Genomic DNA, 19,999 nt, shown 5'->3' on the forward strand with positions numbered 1-19,999 from the left:
TTCCTCCAGCCCCTACATCTAGACAGTGCTGCATAGCTGCGCCTTGTCCTGTTCTCCGTGTCTTCCCTGTGGTGTGGTGTGTTAGCAAAGCCAGTCTGCTTTCATGGTTGTGAGTCATTTCTGATGATGCCTTGTCTGGTATTTGATTTCAAAGATTTTCCTTGTGAGCAGGTTTCTTGAGCACATCTTCCATTGCTTTTTGCTACTGGTTCCTGGTGTTCTCCCTTGCCTCCTGCCTGCTTCTCATTCAGCATGTACAAAGCTCCTGTCACCCTTGTGCCACTGTTTCTCTTGCCCTTTTAGTCCCTTGTTAAGTTCTGTAGATATTTTGTTGCCCATTTAAGTGCTGTTAGCCCAGAATGTTGGCTACCAGTGTGGATCATGTAAGGTTTAGAACAATTATCAGACATTTCCATGAAAGGATCAAAGTTAATGGTACATACAAGAATCCTTTCAGCCATTTAGTGTTCTTTGTGTTAAGCCAGGGAGTCTTCTATATCCAGTTAGCCAGTTATCTTCTATATCCAGTTAGAGATTCCACTGATGTTCAGACAGTTTTTTGGCTTGCTGCAGAATGCATGTGAATATGGGGTAATTATAGGTCATAAGATGTAGGTGTTAATGGTGTTAGTGAGGGAAGCCAGAATTGTGTTATTTATCATAGATTTTCCTAAATGTTAACTCATGCAGAAACCTCTGCTGTGCTTGTAGTATAAATCTTTCATTAGAACTTGAGTGCTGGGGCTTTTATGTAACTAATTATTTCCTTGTATTTTTAAAGACAGTTTAGTCATTCCAGAACAGATTCCATCTGTTCGCTTCTGGTTCAGTTCTGTTTTAGTGGAGCTGTGTTTTGGTCATATTTAGCTGTTCAGTTTTGGGGATTTTTTCCTTTAGGTAGTTGATCATTCTAATGCCTTTTGCTTTAAAACCCATGAGAATTTGAACAGCACTTAAACTGCTATCCAGAAAAGCATTAATGCACTGTTACTTAGTTGCAGGAGTTCTTTATTTTCTTACTTAGTGGAGGTCTTTGCAATGACGACGGATTATTTCTGAAACTTGTGCTATGTGCTATACACACACACAGAGGCACATGTGACAAAAATAGCTTTTAGAAGGTCTTTTGGAGGTTGCATTCACAAATTCCCTCTGGCGTGGCTTGGGATGGAACTTAAGGATGAAATCACTTATACTGGAGAAGCTTCATTTTAAGATTGTCTGAGGACTGTGATACAGTAGTGCTGCTTTGAGGAAGACAGGACCATTGCACAAAACTTGTCATTAAATGATACATCGGGTGCTATGATACACCCAATTTGAAAATTGAAGCAGTATAAAATAGTATCTCAAGCCTTTGCATAAGGGAAAAGTTTTGTTTGTCTATTGGGTAATTTAATTGTATTTCATCATGCCAAAGTGGGAATTTAGAACAAGAAAACCTGAAGCTTATGTGTTAGATATAAAAACCTGATGCTCTTTTATGAGTCTTTCCTGCTCACTTCCCTTCTCAGATTCAAAATAGTATTGGAAACAATCTCAGTAGCAATGCTTATGTGTAAGGTATTTTTTTTTTACTTGTAGGCTAGTGTAACTGCCTTCCTACAGGAGGGACAATGTTGAGGTTCTCTTTTATCCCTGCTGTAAAAGGAGGGGTTTTTTAAGTCTTTTGTATAACATTTGTTTTGTTTCCATGTCACCATTATCAGGGTGTATCAAATAACATTTCATACAATAGCAAAACCTACCAACAGAAAAACTTTGAAAGAAGGTTTGTCAGCTTGATTATGGGCTTGTCAGACTGTTCGTTATGTTGTTCTGAAAATAAAATACTACAATTCCTGCAAAATTATGATAGGGAAGTAATGGTTATAAGTTAGTAAAGCACCTCATGCAGAAAATCTTCAGAGCAGCTAATACACTCCCTTGGGCCAGCATAGCTCATTTCCTTTGTGTTGGAGGAGTTATCAGGGAAAACAGTAGCACACAAGCTTTGACAGCTTTTTTACTGCCATCACAGAACGAGAATTCTCACTGGTCACCCCACCTTTGCCAGGCCACCTGTTGGAGCTCTGCTTACACCAATGATCTCTTGAGCTTCCATGGGAGGGGCTGTCAAGATCTCTGTGGCGGTCAAATGTGCCTTCAGCAGCAAAAGCAATTCCGGTTCCATGGCTTAAATAGTATGTTGGTTTTGGTTAATGTGGAGACATCTCAGATGTGGATATGAAGGAATGCTTTCCAAAGCACAGCATAGAAAACTGGTGAAGAAAAAGAGCTAGGAAAACATACTAGTATAAAGAAAACAACTTTACCCCTCAGAATTTTGTAGACTACTCTACAGCAGGCTTTGCATTAAGCAATGATTAATTAATTTGCTAAGATCAGGAAGGAATGTGAATCTAGGATGTAATATAAAGAGATGGGAGTTCTGTTCTTTTGTGGGCTTTTTGTTGACACACTTGGATATATCTGGCTAAGTAATTCAAATAGCAAAGCATTTTTATATGCAGCACTTTTAAGTGATTTACTCAATATGCATTGCTTTATTTTCCTTCTTTTTCCTTCTCTTTGCTCTGTTTTACTTTGTTTTTAAATCCCACTTTGAAACACATGCTATCTTTTACATAAGTTGAAGAGGAGCATGTGCAATGTTCTCCCAATGTTTTACAGCCCTTCAAGTTAGGAGACTGTGGAATTGCATGCACGAATGTTGTTGGTGGTACTTCCCTGCTCAAAACTTCTTTTCTTTTAAACAGGAAAATTCAAGAGAAGAAGGCAGAGGTCTGGTTCACCAGGTCTCCAATGAAAGCAGACTGTCGATAGCTGACTCTCTCACGGAATTTTTTGATGCACAGGAAGTCCTGCTGTCTGCTAGTTCTTCAGAAAATGAGGTCTGAGCAAGAAGATTGACATCATTCAGATGTATTTTCTTATCTGCTAATTGACATGCAATCTTTCTGAGTGCTAGCTGTACATCAGAAGACTGCCAGAAAATTTAAATTTTCAAAACATTTAGAAATTAATATGCCATTTATATTTATTTGTTGTCATTGTCTCTTCACTGTAAAAGGTAGCAATTATTAAGAAGTCTTATATACTCAGCAAGGCAGATGGCAATTAAGTAGCTAGTATGCAGATACTGCAGACATTGTACTGGCTGCCTTCAGTCATTATACAGGTGCCCTGGGAATTGCATCACAAAAATACTTGTTCATACCTGTCCTTGTGGTTCCTGTAGGTACCTTGAAGCTGATGTCATGCATATTGAAATTTATTAGATCATTGTTTCCTCTCTTTAGCTCCATAAAAACCTTGGCTTTGACATGAGGAAGGCCTTCCTAGTTGTGGGGCTAAGGAGATGAAGCATGTCTCCACTAAAGCTAGATTCTTCAATTATGGCGATCTCTCCCAAATTTAGTTGTCTCTTCTTAGGACTTTGTAGTACTTTTCTGTAGTACTGAAACACCGCTTAAATGGTTCAATTATATTAAAACAATAATTGCAGCTGAAAGTAACACTTTCCACATACATATGGGGTTATTTTAATGAGTGATGTATCTTGCTTTTTTCCCCACCCCACACTCAGGTATCAGATGATGACTCATATGTAAGTGATATCAGTGATAATGTCTCAGAAGATAACCTAAGCAATGACATGGAGAATGAAAGACAAACGTTAGGTAAGTTCAGTGGGTTTTTATGCCATGTTTTGAGAATTTTGTTTCTGTTTGTTTGGGATACTTTTTTCTTCTCTTACTAGATAATTAGATGTTACGAGTTTTGAGATGTAAACAGACTGTGTTTTTTCTCGTATAGACTCAGATTGGTTTGGAACAGCAGATTCTGGATAATCTGCTTATCTGGGCACTGTTGATTAAGCAGGATGGTGGTTCTGTATCATCAGGGAAACATCTTTTCTTGGCTTCTTTGATGCAACTCCCACTCCCTCTCAGTTTCACATGGCCACAGGATTTTCAGAGTAGCAAGGCCTAACTGCTTTCTTTTTTTAAAAAAGTAATTTTCTTCTTGTCACACTGTTTTTTTCAGTCTGCAATTTAGCAACTGCATTCAGAAGTCATGTTGTTTTAGCAGAACTCACTGTTTAAAGGAACATGAGAATAATTACACACTGGCAAGTCTGGTGCATGCCCATAAGAATTTCTTTCTTGCATGTTTCAATCATTATAGTCTTGTTAGTACATATGCTAATTTGTCCTTCTAATTAGAAGGAGACTCAAAAAAAGGAGAAGAATTGGTCATTACAACCTGCCTTCAACTCATTTCAGCTAACCACAATGTTCTTCTCCCTCTAACAATGTATTTTTATCTTCAAAAATGCTGAACAGTGATTTCTTACGAGCAGCTGTTTCCTGATCATCTCCAAGGACCAGTGGATTCCTATGAACTTAGGTAGTTTGACAAGTGTTCTGTAACTGTTCAAAATGAAGATTTTTTAATTTTTTCTTTTAAGATAGGAAAGAATACAGATAGATTTATCTCATGATCTGGACCTTAGAAAGCTGTATTATTGTGGCAGTTCATCTTTTTGTAACAAAGACTGTCACTGAAGCTCTTCAGTATAAGCAGCACCTCTGCATACTTCTGGTACCTGCTATTTCAGTGCTTTGGGCAGCCTGCCACTGCCATTAATAGAAAACTGGATGTCTTTTTCCTACAGGGCTTTAGCTGCACCATAAATTGTGGGATTATGATAAAATCCTCAGGTCACTGCAATGTAGAAGGTCAGATCAAATGTTGATAATGATCCAGTTTGGCCTCAAAAGTCATTGAGTCTAACTGGAGGTCAGATGTCTAAATCTCCTTTGGCATTCATCCTGTCTGTCACAGCTCTTACAAACCAGAACTGCATGGGCTTTTCTGTAACAGAGAGTGGGAAAACTTCACTGTTTAGAAAATTTGGTATCTGAGTATTGGAGTTCTTGCTCTACTCTGTTTTTTCAGCAGCTTACCTCAATTAATGGACTGGTCCAGAATACATAAATGAGTCAATTGGTATTCTTCTTTTAATCAGAAGCTGTCAAAAGACATAGCCAAATCCCATTTCTGGGAGCTCTTTTAAACAAGGATAGGTTTTTAGCATTTACCTCATTCCTGAGGTATCTAAGGCAGCATCCTTCTTTTTGGCCTCTTCTGATCTTAAATAAATTCTTCCAATAGGGAAGTATGGGAGTCAACTCCTTAACTCTCAACAGTATAATTGTTACAGGTAGATTTTTTGACTCAATAGTGCCCATGCCATTTTTAAGCAAAAAGAAAGATACAGGCAAGGGACAGTTCACCTGACCTCGTTAGAGTAACTCAGTCATATGAGGTATTAGGACTTCTAGTTTGAGTGGCAGGAAAGACTCCTTCCTCAAAACTCTGAGGCTACTGGTTACCCTTTAAAAACTCTACATGAGGCATGGGCTGGCAGGGATGGAGAAGTTCGTCCTTGTGGTCACCTGTCACTGCCGGAAGCACTGCTGATACTGTGCTTATGTCAGTGGAAGAGCAGAGGAAGTACTGGTTAAGTGCATTTAAGGGCAGGGAGTCTTCAGGCATGTGTAGCACAGAAAGAGATGTGCTGCCCAGGCTGGGTTTAATTCCTTCAAGACAGAGCTGTGTGAGGAAAGCCAGAAAAGGACAGGGGTTGACAGACTGAGGCTATGCCGAAATGTTTCCAAATAGTAACTGATCCTAAGGCAGGAGCTTCCTAGGTGCTCCTCAGGATGTGTAAATATAAAATACGTTCTTACAGTGGCAAACACATTCCTCTCTGAAACAAAAGTGATGTACAGCTAAGCAGTGTAATCACTTCAGACTAGTGCCTATTGCAGAAGCTTGTAGCTCTGTTTGGATTTTGCTACAAATCATTTCATTCAGAACTATTTATCCTGTTCTGATAGCTTTGATATAGCAACCAGACTTCAGATATTTGTGTCAACGACTCTTGACTTGAGTCTTCATTTTTTTTCTTTTTTTATCTTCAGCAAACCCAAAGCACAGTTGCTTCAGCTTTTCCCTTTTCCACCCTTAAAACATGTCAGTTCTCCATCAATGTATGGGCGTATCTCAAAGTAACATCGCTAAGTTTAAATGCCATGGGGAGCAACGTGGAAAAGCCTGAATGTAAATTTGTGGTGCAGTAAATTTCCCTGGTAGGAGTATTCAAAAAAGTAGGAAGAGCTCAGTAGGAGTAGTTATTATCCTTACATCTGTAAGTTACATCTCGCCTTCTGAGAAGTGTCAACTTAATTGAAGGTCTGTCAAGGAAGGAGGTTTTATGTCCCCTAAACAGATATGAATCCATCTCTATTACAAATAAAATAGTTATAATATTTACTCTTTCAACTTCAGTGGAAAGTCTGAGCAGACTTTTCTTGCAGACTTTAAGGGAAAAGAAGGTAATTTTTATGCATCTCTTGTACCTGGCATTTTACTTCTGTTAATATATGTAAAATATTGTTCTTAATTTTGTCATTTTTATAACAGGCTATCTTCAAACCACAAGTGAAATACTTAAATGAATCGTGGGTGGAAGGAAGTTTTGACAGAAGAAAAGATGGTTGCATTTTAATGTATGTTTGCAAAGGGGATGAAACTAAGAAAATGTGAATTTAATTGCTCTGCCACTTCTTTTCAGATTGTATTTCTGAAAGCGGAATTGGATGCAATTCTAAACGGAGAACATGTTTACCAGCTCCATGCCCTAACACGAGTAACATCAGCCTATGGAATATCCTGAGGAATAACATAGGAAAGGATCTCTCCAAAGTGGCCATGCCAGTTGAGTTAAATGAGCCACTGAACACCCTGCAGCGTCTCTGCGAGGAGCTGGAGTACAGCGAGCTCCTGGATAAAGCAGCGCACACACCAAACCCCTTTGAACGCATGGTAAATACCTTATTCCAAACACTTAGTAACATTCAGTAGAATTAGAACAGAGTAAACATAAAAGCAATGCTGAAGAAATGAAGATGTTCTGTTCCATTGTTTTGTTTCTCTCAGCTGAGAGAGGCAAACTCTCCAAATGTGTCTGTACATACTCACATAGCCACTATTTTTGACTCTTCTGCTCCATTTCTGTTGCTTTTTCAAAAAGTCTCCCTCTCCTCAAGTACCTTGCTGTTCTGCAAGTTTAAACAAAAAAGAAGCTTAGTTCTGTTTTGCAGCCCTTGCTCTGCAATATTAAAAATTTACAGCAAAAAGGGAAGAGGGGATTAAATTTATATAATTCCCTGTCAAAGATGAAAGCTACAATATATCTTTTTCAAGGGTGTTCTGATCTGGTAACACATCTGTACATAGAGATGCTGGATCTTCCAGCCCTACATGACTGTGATATCTCTATATTAACTATGAGCTCCATATTTTTTAACAGCTAGTTTTCTGAAGTTTTGGGGTTAATCCAAAATGTTCAGGATCTCAAAACCGGGCAGTATGATGTATATTGGGTACAATAATGGAGTCATCCTCTGCCAGTGCAGAACCCTGAATTCTGCATTTGGCAAAAGAACAAGAGAGAAGTGCTTTTCAGTTGTTCTGCTTCCAGATGTACAAGAGCTACTTAAAATGCAAGCCCATAAATAAAGGATTAGAAGCTCCCTAAATTCTCGTAAATGGAAGATACAGATTTTCCCATAAACTGAATTAAGCCTTTTCAACTCAGTGTGTCTTATCTTAAAATGAGGTTATTAAATGGAAGTAGGTAGTCGTGTTATAAATACTGTTTGAAAAGTCTCTTTCCTCATTCTGACACACTCAGGGGTTACAATTTAGGGCCTATTCCCAGGGTGTGGCCATTCACTGGGGTTTTCAGTCCATAGCTTTTTTTGTTCTCTTGAGAACATATGCTAAAAGGAAAAGGAAATGAGCAGTAGTTGTTCAAAAGGGAGTGAAAAGAAGCCTTCTCTCCTTCCCACACCCAGGCATCTGGAAATTACCTGACTGGTGTATTCTTTGCCTTTGAGAAATTCCTGAAGCAAAATTTAATGCTAGCTGTTGCATAGTAATTGCAATAGTTCATAAAAGACTCTATCTGAAGTGGATTTGTTTTCTGAAGCTGTGAAAAGAGAGTATCTACACTTTCACAAGATGAGGAAAAGGGAGTGAAAAGAGAAAAAATGTGTTACAAAAGAGACTTGAATCAAACAGCCCTGAATTCTAATTCCTCATATTATGCTTGAGTTGACTGCACAAATTTGGAAGGGCTGCCTGTGTGTCAGTCATGATCAACAATTTCATGATTAGGTAATAGCACCCAGTCGAGACAAAACAATTTAAGTCAAACAACATTAGAAATAGCAAAGTTGGTGAAAACTCATCCAGTACTTTCTGTGCCATGTTTATGGAAAGGATTGTTGGTAGATTTACGGAGTCACAGATATAACTATAAAAACCAGTTATTATACGAAATCTAACAGTGATTTTTAGGGTTACTGCTTTGAACTGTGTTGCAGAATGCTAAACTGTTTCAAACACTTTTCAGAAATGCTGTTTTCAGTTGATGAAATTTGCAGTATCTGATCCTAATAATTCCTGACCTATTGAATGACTCTGAAAATTGAATAGTTCTTTAATGTGTGAACTAGGGCTTAGCTTATAGGAGGTATGAACATTTGTAGTTTGCAAATAAAGGGAGAAATACAGAATCAGGATAAAGCTTGCTTTTATTTTTTCGTGTCTGTTGTAAATTAATTAATCTAAGTCCCAAATATGTACTTCCCAGGTGTACATAGCTGCCTTTGCAGTCTCTGCCTATGCATCCAGTTACTACAGAGCTGGAAGTAAGCCATTTAATCCTGTGCTTGGAGAAACCTATGAATGTATTCGTGAAGATAAGGGTTTCCAGTTCTTTGCAGAACAGGTATTGTATGCTGCAACCCTTAGAATTGCTACTCGATACACTGCAGAATTCTAAATGTGTGGCTGGAATCCTCTAGAATTAATGGCAAAATACAAAATTGCTTTATATTACCTGAGCCCAGCAAAACTCAAGGGACCTTGCTGAATTATAAACAAAAAGAATTGTTTTTTGAGGAAAGTCTGCTAAGTCTGGCATGGAACATCATAACCAGCAGCTGACACTCGAGGAGCAAAGGCTGGCAGGCTGCCTGCTCCAGTAACAAGATAACTTGGTTAAGTAGAGTGCAATTCCCCATGCTGAAATCTGATCACAACTGCAACAAAAGTTTACATTCTTGTCATTTTCTTTTCTGTGTGATCATTAAAAATACTGAAGTATCTTCAGGTGTTTAATGTCTTCTTTTATAACAAATGTATCTGTTGTGTGAGTCAATCAACCACAAGTATTTCCAATGGCACCATGACTATTTCTGCTTCCTGTCCAAATATTTAGTAGGCTAAGCCTTTCAAATCTGCTACCACAGCTGAGTAGGTGAAGGATGTATACAGCACATCATGGTCCAAGTGTTCATGAAGATAATTCCCCAGTAGGAGAATAATTATTAAGTATGGGTGAAAAATATTAAATTTAAACCAGCCAAGTGACCAAAATTACTAAACTTGAAGCATATGTTAAAAAGAGATAAAACTCTTTTCTGAAACCTGGTGCCTAGCAAAGTAAGAATGACTGAAAGCTGTCTTATTCTGTCTAGACATAACAGAAAAAATACAAAAAGTGCAGGGGGCAAAGGTGTGCAAGCTAGAAACTTGATCAGAGAAGGACTTCTAAGAGGCTTTCTTTAGGAAATGAAAAGTGCTTTTGTGCCTGTGAAGGTACAGCATTTTGCACATTATGTTTTAGAACTGACAAAAAGGAATATTATGTGATCTTTCCTTAGTCTCAGGAAATGTCACAGGCAAGAGTAAAACTAAGGAGAGAAAAAAAAACCAAACAAAAACAGTCAAAGCAAGAACGAAATTTAAGGTTCAAGTAATGTATCTGGTTCTTCACTGTGCTACTCCACTACTAAGATGATGTGTATAGAGCACTGCAAGTACCCACACAGCATCAAATTTGAGTAACAAAGTGGTGAATAAAGGTTAGTACTGGGTTTGATGTTACACTGAATTAAAAGAAGATATTTTCACTTGAATAGTGGGTAAACCAGTACAAAGGCTAGTTTTTATAAAGAAGAATATTACTACATGAGCAGGCTTGTTCTATTAACAACTGTTGTTCTAATATATGAAATAAGCGACATGAGTTTTATAGAGTGGTAAAGTTATGGTAAGAATATGGGGTGAAGAAATACTAGGAAGGGAGGGCAATATAGGAGGAAAGAAATTTAATGCAGCTTACAAGCATTATATATTTCTCTTTACATCAGGAACAGTGGCTTATTGCTTTCACAAGCATTTTGATGCTTACTCCAGATACCTTGTTAGTGCAGGCAGAATGTAATCCATGGGATAGAGGGGCAAAAGGTATAAAATAACAAAGATTCTGTTCTATCACTAGAGTGAGTTTAGAATAACTCCTGCTATAGCACCATGATCTTAGCCTGGCATTATAACAGTTTAAGTGAGAGCTAAGTTTAACCCGTGTATTATGGTGACATCTGGGGTTAATCTGGGTACGGTGTGCAAGAGACAGAATGTTGCTCTTGCTGGATTAGGCCACAGTTGAGAGCAATTAGTACTTTTATCTTCTTTTTTTTTTTTAAACCAAGTGGAGGATGTTCAATAAATAACTGGATGCCTGTGGAAAAAAATGCTCAATAAGAGATTTGTGAAATGAGTAACAAAAAAAAAAAAAAAGTAAAAGTTGATTTGAGCCATGTAGATGGTTAAGAAATTAAATTCATAGTGAGAAATAGCGATTTCACTTGAAAATAAAGTTGCCCAAGGAACAGCAGGCGTTACACGTCTAAGAGCTGGTCCTGGTCAGTTGATAGTCGTGTTCACCCAGAAGGGAGAGTTCAAGTTGAGGAGGAGTGGCTGCTTTTTGTGCTTTTTTTATTTACGGTTGCATTTTAATACTCTGAATTGTTTATTTACTCACAGTCCTTGCTTTGCTAGTTTGGTGGTTGCCCTAATTCATGCACATGCTAATGCCCAAAGCTGATGAAGTGCAGTGCATGTGGTTAGAGTTTCACATTAGAAACACCTGGGGTGTCACTGCTGCAGTAGTAGGGATTGCTGGATGGAATTTCGTGGCTTGATTTCTTTGCGCCTGGCCCGTTTAGAAATGCTGATCACTATCTTCTCCCTCATATTCAGGGTTTTGTGGTTATTTACTGTACATAACCTTTTGGCCCTTCATGCGTTTTTGGGTTTGGGGGTTTTTTAAAAATTCTTGTCTGAACGCTCCAAGTGTGGTTTTTGTTAATCTATCAAGAGGTCCTAAGGGTAAATTTAATTATCACCTTAGAGACAGTGTACAAAGTTTGTGCAAGTGAAAATCTAGCTACAGGCCTTTTAAAATAAGTGTTCCCCATTTCTTTCAAGGCATCTTAGGTCTCAGAACCTTTATTAATCCCACTGCCTCCCCCTTCAGGACACAACTGCAAAGGGAAAGAAAATGTTCAAATTGTAAATACCATATGGGAATGAAGGAGAAAAAAACCAAAAGAAACCAAACCAAAATGACTGTTCAAGTATTCATATGTTAATCTTTTTTTCCCCCTTCTCTTTTCATGTCTTGCTATTAGGTCAGTCACCATCCACCTATTTCTGCATGCCATGCTGAATCTGTGAATTTTGCTTTTTGGCAAGGTAACTCTTCAGTCTATCATTTACTTTTACAGTGTTCATAATATTTTCATTGTATGTCTAACACAAAATATCCAGAAATTAGGAAAAGTTGACATTCCTTGGTTAAATTTGTATCAGAATGGTTTTATGAAATGCTAGCCTGTACTTACTTGCATGCTTCTTACTTGGATCTTCTCCTATTATAAAAATTCGCAAGATACTTTGCTGTGTTTGGATTTTTTTTTACATAACATTAATTGATTATTATTTTCATGTACAAGTATCTCCTCTTCTTTAAAATCAGCTTTGCTTGGGGTTTTGGGGGGGGATGTTGGTCTTCAGTAAAGAAGAATTGTATCTCAAGTTATTTATAAAACAAACAAGCTTGAAAACAGCATGAAAAAACTACAAGTTAAATCCTGAACCTTGGAAAATCATGTAAACCTGTTCTGAAAGCAATTTTCAAAAATGAGCATAACAGCAAGGATAAATACCTTTACTTTCTCTTTCTCTGCTGGCATTATTACAGATTTTGTGCTGCTTGACTACTAATGTTTTTTTCAAAAGGTGTGTGTTGGAGCTTTGTTGGCTGTGTACTGCTAGTGAAGGTGTCAGCCAGTAACAGTACCTGTGGTTAGATAATTCTGAGGGGTACACAAAACATAACCATGCCTTTTAACTTACTTAAAATCTTTCACCCAGGAGTTTGTCAAATCACAATGTAGCCATTTTGTTGGGGTTTTTTTTCTGATTGACTCTGCTGACTTGATTATAGTTATTACAGATGGAGCCATACTGAACAGAAATTGGAACCATTAGTCTGGGTTTTATTATTATATGTAATTCTTTGCTTTGTAAACAAATACAGGGACACAAGGATCCTTTTGTTCTTAGCCCAGAAGCTAAGATGACCAAAAATTTATTCAGTAACTTGAATACTGTATAAATAAGACTAGATAGCAGCCTGTCTTAAACAAATCAGTCTCATCTATTTTTATTAACAGATCTTGACAACTGTTATCACTCAAATATTTTAACACTGCTGTTTCGAGAACGAAGTTCTTTTGTAATAATGAGAGCTGAGAATCTGATTAATGTGAGAGTCTGAGATTGGTCTCGATGAGCACAGGACATTCAGGGTGCAGCAGGCCTTGGGGGTTTTTGCTTGCTTTGTTTTTAAATGTGGCTAGCTGAGCTTATTAGGAGGGCTAGATTATGATTTTTTTCCATTGTAAAAGCAATTTTTAAATGCTGCAACCTCTTGTAATGAGGCTATATTGACTTATGTGGAAAGATTAACACCAATTTAATCATAAAGGCAGCTTGTCAGTAAGTTCAGTTCTTTCCATATGCAAAGATCTTTTCAGTTACTGTGTCACCTTCTCAGCTGAAAAGGAGACGGCAACATTGCCAGAGTAGTGCTGTCACTGTCATCCCACCAGACACTGACCTTAGTTCATGTGTTTCATCATCAAGAAATCTCCTGATCATTTCTAGTGAACTGGAAGAATGGGCTCTGACAGGGACCAATAGTTTGGAAATAGCTTTCCATGACTTAGGAAGCTGGCTCTGCTTTTGCAGAGGAGTGTCGACACATGAGCAGTGGAAATGAAGGAAGTTTCAGCTTTTACAGCATCTATGCCTGAATTAGTGTGAGCATAGCTTTGAAATAACACTTTGCTTTTTCTCTTCTGTCCTAAAATTCTTGCGTGATAGTTGCACACTGGCTCCCAAGATGTTTCCCACATGCTGATCTCTGTGGGACAGCTTTGCCATTTATGAGAACATAGAATTTGGCACAATCTGGTAATGCACTTTAACTGTTAAACTCAGTAGGGTGTACCTTTGCCTTTTGTCTTCCATCCCACTGCAGAAGAGGAGAAAGCCAGGACAGAATTTGTCTCAACAACATCATACTTGAAGTAGCTTTGGAGCCCTTGTTGTGCAGTATAGGAATCACAAACAAGTATCACTGTCACTGAAGATGCTGACCCAGCATCAGACTTCAAAACCAAAAAAACCCAAAAGGTCCTTTTCTCATGTGATAAGAAAAATTACTTTCTTGCATGCATTCTTCCTATATCCCATTCTATCTTTGCAATGATAGGCAGCTTGGTGTGGCTCACTCATCATTTGTACTTACATACTCAGGAGATACCTGAGTAATCTCCTAATTGTGGTTTGGGCATCTATCTCTCAGCCAGCATAAGAGTTTCCCCTGAGAATTGTACAGGAAACAGTGTTTCATTTTCCTTGTGTTAGAACTAGCATCTTTTTGAGATAGAGTTGAATTTTCCCCTCTTTTTCATGTCAGGCAGGGAATGGAGTTCCTAGAGTCTAGTATAGGAAGGGTGCTATTCCCCTGAGCTCTGAAGTTACTATGAATGTTACTGCTTGAATATCTAGCCCAGTGTAACTCAACAGCCCTTTTGCCATGCTGCTTGTTTCTTTCTCTTCTGGTGCTTTTGCTAAATAAATTTGGCTAAACTTGCATTGAATTTTCTTACCTTTATCAAGAAATGACATGAGACTTGGACACTTCTTTCTGTGATTCAAACAAGATTTCAAAAGACCAGTTAAACTTACAGAGGGAGTTGGACTAAATCCCTCTGCCATTTCGTGCCCTTTAAAACCCTCTTTAACCTCTTGACTGTGGATGTTCTTGTTATATTTTTGTTTGAAATTCTGCTTTTGATTTTGAAAATGTCTGCATTCATTCACTAGCAGCTGAATAGCAGACAAGTATTTGCTGCCTACACCTTATTCAAATTTCTCTTTTGAAAACTTTTTTGAGAGGACTGTTAAACATCTGTTACTTTGCTATTTAAATAACCAATAATACAATGAAAATAAAAACAAACAGCAACAACAACAAACCCACCAACCAGTGTTTGAAGGTCCAACAACATTCTTTGAATACTTCTGCTACACTTTGTTATTTTGAATTTCTTGAAAACAAAGTAGAGCCCAGAAACAGCCTGATTCACCCACCTATGACTAAACCTGTCTTTTTTTCCTTCTTGTTCTAGATGTCAGATGGAAAAACAAATTCTGGGGAAAGTCAATGGAAATTGTTCCAGTTGGCACAACACATGTAACTCTTCCCGCGTAAGTGCTGCAGTCGGGCACTGCTGCTCGTGCACAGGCACAGATGTGCTTGCACACACTTGAGCCACATTCATTCAGAGGACAGCAAGCTCTGCTCTGCCCTGTTAGACCTTTGGAAGAATTGGTGACTATGATTTAATTTAAAGAGAAAAGCAGAGGAAGAAAGACCCCACCAAACCAAAACCAGAAGCATAAATCAGAAGCACTAACTCTTTCAAAGGTTATGAAAAACAAACAGTGAAGAAAAAAAACCCCACCACTGAAAAAAGAGAAGTTGGTATTTTCATACTTCAGTTGAATTTCAACCTTAATGCATTTTAAACTCACAGGGAAAAACTCACAGGGAAAAACTGCAGGGTAAAGGAAGCTATGAATTTTTTTGCTTGAATATGGGTTTGTCTTTTGTAACTGGACATGTAGGGACCCCGACACCACGGGGTTCTGGTCTGTAGGCGAGGCCAACAGCCATCACCACTGCAGAAGTAATTACTGTAAGTGTTAAGTAGAACCAGTTACATATCTGGGGTTTATTATCCAAGCAAGCAGCCACTGTAGTGAAGAGTTGAGAATCGTTGTTTTGTTTTCTTTTGGTTTTTTTAAATAAAAATCTACAATGTTCTGATGCTGGCTTGTCAGAGTGCCCATTATTGATGAGCAATTTAAATCCCTTAAAATCTGGCTTATATCCATCATGTTTGCAGAACCAGAGGTCTAAAGGTTGAGTATTGTTCCAATTAAATCTGTTTTCCAATAAGAGAGTACAAAATTAATTATTCCACCATCTGAAAAAAAAAATCCAGCCAAAGGATTCAAGAACCTAGCATTCCTCAAACCAAGCATGCCTTTTCCTTTTGAGTGGATAAAATTGTAGTACAGTAAGATAGTATCTCAAAAGTAATGTATAAACCATGTTATGTTCGTAGCACCTACCCTAAGCTTTGGAATGAAAGGTTTCTAGGATGTGAATGAGCATTCAGAGCCAAGATATATTAGGGCCTGTGATGGGCTGATGAACTGGAAAGCAATCTGATTCATATGTGATCTCCATGTGCTGGTTTGTATCCCTGTGGATTTGATACAGAATTGGGTACAAAAAAAAGGTGCCAAGGCTATAGGGAAAAATTAAGCATTAGTATTAAGGTTCATTTTGAAACAAAACCATTGTTTTTTTAGCATTTGTGATAAGCATGTGACCTGCATAGGTAAGGGCAGAAAAACAATTTACTGTGGGATAAATTGGCTGCACACCTGCTAGTCTGTACAAACTGTCCTTGTGTGTGCCCTTACAAAGCATCAAGTGAAAGCAAGTTAAGGGGAGGTTAAGGTAAGATTGTAATAACTTCACAGGATGTGTGTGAGGCACTTGCTGCAGGGAAACTGGTGCTTTGTAAGTTTATATTTTACCTTACCAGTAGTGAGTTGGCCATCCATACCCAGAACAAATTGCAGAATATATGTCTTCATGAGACTTTTCCTTTCCTTGATTCTTTATAAAGCTGTTTTATAAGAGCATCTGCTTCTTTCATAAAAGGTAAAATGTTGTATTCCCTATTGGTATTTGTTTATCTCTCCCTGTCTGCTGTTTTCCAGCGTGCAGCTGCATCTTGAACTGCCTGGTGAGAGTTCTTGCTCTTGCCTAAAGCACACACATTAGGCTTAGCTTTGAGAGCTTGAACCAAGCTCATTCCTCTCAGTACATGTCCGGATCACTCTGGTGGCCCATGTCCTTGTGTTTTCCATTGTCCCTGTGTTACAAGCTTGGAATGGGTATCTCAGACTGTAGAAGATACCAGAATGATTACTTCTGGAAACTTAAAATTGGTAAAGAAGGACAAGTAAATTGAGAAAAAACTGAATTCAAGACCAAAGTATACAGCAGAAGTGAAAAGGATTTTCTGGGAGGTGGGATTATTGTCATAGGGTTTGTTTTTGAGAAGGTGTGGAACAAGAAGATGAAGCATTCTAGTAAAAAAAAAGATAGTTTATTTGGTTTCTCTAATCAAGTTCTCTGCAAATTTTTTTTCTCAAGTTTGAGCTCACTTGACCATGGCATGAGACTTTTCTTGTGTGTATTTTTCCTTGCAGTTTTAAAGACCATTTTGCATGGAACAAGGTGACATCTTGCATCCATAACATCTTAAGTGGACAAAGATGGATTGAACACTATGGAGAGATCATCATAAAAAATCTTAATGATGACACTTGCCACTGCAAACTGACTTTCATAAAGGTAACCACCGCAGTAATCACAGCAATGTTGGCACTGCCTTTTCTAACAGGCACAGCAGTGGGAGGATGCTCTCTGCTGGAGCTCACTACTTCTGCTTACAAGCTGTAATTACCTGTGATTCATTGAAAACTTTAGCTTTGAAGGAACTACCACTCACTAGGCAGAGCCAGACAAAAAAGAGAAGCAACAGCTTTCTTGAGTGATTCCACTGGAAATAGAGGAATTATGGGGAAAGGAATATATCATGGAAAACGTACTCTGGGTTTGAAGAGAGATGTAGGCACAAGTCTACCGACAGTGGTTTACCACATGCCTCCTGCTAACCCACTGGCAAGTGCTGTGGTTGAATTCATTTAGCAGCTGTAGGACCAGTGCTTATGCAGGGTGCTTCTCCTGACGCTCTTTTCTAGCCCTTTGCAGGTACTCAGAGGAGTTTAAGTGAGAGGTTGCGGCGTTACTCAAAGTTTTTGCTTCAGTACAAGTACAATATATATGACTTCTTCAGGAATTGTCCTTATAGCTGAAATTAAATTTAGTTTTTGGCAATAGATGATTTCTTAGTAAAGGAAAATCAATGAAAATGTAAAGCAACGCTAAAATTTCTAACCTGATAAATAGTTTTGCAAATCATCCTAAGAGATTTACCTTAACTTGCATTTTCTGTATCTGATTGATGGAGAAAGGCTCTGCTTGACATACAACAGACCATACAGGTACAAGGGAAGTACTTCAGTGTACCTAAGCATCATGGCATGCTCCCCCGCAAGTTTTTTGTTTCCCTGAATACTTTGTGCTTTCCAAGAAGCATTAGGGTGCTTTTTTTCTTCCCAAATACTTGAAGGTACTTTAATGTATTTTCAGAGCTGCAATGGATGTTTAAAGCTCAAATATTAAAGACTGAGAGCCTGCAAATCTTACACCTTTGATATTGTAAATTGTTTAAAGTGGAGATTAATGTATGATTTCCTTCTCTTCCTCTTCTGCAAATTTGGGAGAGATGTAGATAACCAAGTCAGGACTCAGGGTCAACTGTCTTTGGGCAAAATTCAAGGTCAGGTGCTCTTTACCTCATACTGCCCCTAAAAAAAGGCAAACAAAATAAATACAATTCTCAATGTTAGTATTTTGATAAGCTGACATACTAATAAGTTAGTATTTTAATGGTACTTACAGCAATTGTTTGCATATGCTATTGTAATGCACACCTAAATGAATATTAATTTCAGAAAACTGCTCTATAGCCTGGTGCTCTGGCATGGCAAAATGGCCTGCACTTGAGCTCTTACGCACCTTTATTTCCCTTGTTCCTTTTAATTCTAGGCAAAGTATTGGAATCCAAATGCACATGAGATTGAAGGCAGTGTCATGGACAAATCTGGGAAAGTTGTGCATCGACTCTTTGGGAAGTGGCATGAAAGTTTATACTGTGGGACAACTTCATCTTCAAACTGCATATGGAGAGCAAGTTAGTGATCAGAATGGCTCATGCACAGAAACTGAGATCTGCTTGAGTATAAGCTTACTGTTTTCATCTCTTTATTAGGCCCCAATTTCTTGTTATTTCTTCATAGAATATTAGATTTTTGTCAAGCATTTAGAAGCTAGATCAGAAGACTGTATCATTTAAATGATACGAGAACTTAATCCCACGGCTTCCTGCATTTTCTCCACTCTCCCTCATTTTCATATTTGGGCATGAAGTGGGTATTGAGGACTCTAGCAGGAAGGAAAAAAAAAAGGGGAAGAAAAAGGAACAAACTCCTCTGCTGCTTCTGCAGAGAAGTGTTGTTTATTTCATGTGTTAAACACCTGAGGATAGCCCACAAAGCTCAGTTCTGTAATGACAGCCATAGCTGAATTTCTCCCAAGCTCATGGGGTTTTGTCTGCTGTGGTTTGAAAAACCACTATGATAATAGCATGGCCTTCATCACTGTTGCGCTGTGATTCAGCTGGGAGAACAGAAATCTGTCTTGTTGCAGTGCAATTATCAAGGGGGATGTTCTCTTTTGTCACATTATTAAAAACCTCTTGTTCCCTCAGAATTGACGCTGTGGATCAGGGATAAACAAATGACTGGAGGGAGCTTGAACTTTTCCTTCTCAAGATAATAGTATTTAGTTGGAATTCTGAATGTACTCTTTCTTCTGTAGATCCGATGCCTAAAGATTATGAACAGTGGTATGGATTTACTCAATTTGCACTGGAGTTAAATGAACTGGACCTGCAAACCAGGTCATTACTCCCATCCACTGATACACGCTTTAGGCCAGACCAAAGGTAAGAAGCTTAAATTCTGAAATATTTTCCTGAAATAGTTCTTAATCTTCTGTACACTCACTTTACCCTAGACTCAAGACTATTTTGTGTAGATACCTGCAGTGTGTTTCTATTTTTACATTAATGTGCATCTGAAACGGACATTGTAATCACTTAGGGAGAAAGGCTCTAGTCATTATGGAAGTGTGTCCTAAAATTGGCTCTTGGATGCTTCTAGATAACTGCCTTTCCAAGGATGTTAAAACTTCAGTACTTCAGGTACTGGATGTTGAGCATACAGTATTTGAATAACCAAAAACTGAGACACTTGAAACTTCCTTCTGCCGTGAAATTTTTACTTCTGCAAATTTCCAAGTAGAAGAATCTAATATAACTCTGACTCTGAGCTTGTTACAAGAGTTAGTCTTCCTTAAGTGCTTTTTCATAGTGCAGTTGTCTGCAGAGGTAGCTGTTTCCCTTTCAAACACTGTGAAATACCTGCTGGAAAGATTAGATTCTCCTGGAGGCAGGAGACCAATTGTCCCATATCACTGCTGCTGCAGGTTTCTAGAAGAAGGGAATATTGAAGGAGCTGAAATACAAAAGCAGAGGATCGAGCAGCTACAGAGAGAACGACGGAAGGTGCTAGAAGAAAACAATCTAGAGCATCAGCCCAGGTTTTTCAGGTACTAGATAGTAATTATCATATACTATCATTTATTGAAATTATTATTATAGATCTG

At 38.2% G+C, this 19,999-nt stretch overlaps 1 protein-coding gene across 5 annotated transcripts in view; it reads left to right on the top strand.

Moving 5' to 3' along the window:
* Positions 1-19,999, top strand: part of OSBPL3 (oxysterol binding protein like 3) — an 87,986-nt gene that overhangs the window by 59,384 nt on the left and 8,603 nt on the right. For all 5 annotated transcript variants that reach the window (XM_032109451.1, XM_032109479.1, XM_032109469.1 and 2 more), the window contains 10 exons: positions 2,760-2,894; positions 3,590-3,683; positions 6,647-6,897; positions 8,732-8,869; positions 11,619-11,682; positions 14,691-14,769; positions 16,855-16,999; positions 18,320-18,464; positions 19,151-19,277; positions 19,820-19,942. In XM_032109451.1, coding sequence (XP_031965342.1) covers positions 2,760-2,894; positions 3,590-3,683; positions 6,647-6,897; positions 8,732-8,869; positions 11,619-11,682; positions 14,691-14,769; positions 16,855-16,999; positions 18,320-18,464; positions 19,151-19,277; positions 19,820-19,942 — 1,301 coding nt within the window. The remainder of the gene's footprint in view (positions 1-2,759; positions 2,895-3,589; positions 3,684-6,646; positions 6,898-8,731; positions 8,870-11,618; positions 11,683-14,690; positions 14,770-16,854; positions 17,000-18,319; positions 18,465-19,150; positions 19,278-19,819; positions 19,943-19,999) is intronic.

This window comes from Corvus moneduloides, chromosome 1, assembly GCF_009650955.1.
Source record: "Corvus moneduloides isolate bCorMon1 chromosome 1, bCorMon1.pri, whole genome shotgun sequence".
Classification (NCBI taxonomy): Eukaryota; Metazoa; Chordata; class Aves; order Passeriformes; family Corvidae; genus Corvus; species Corvus moneduloides.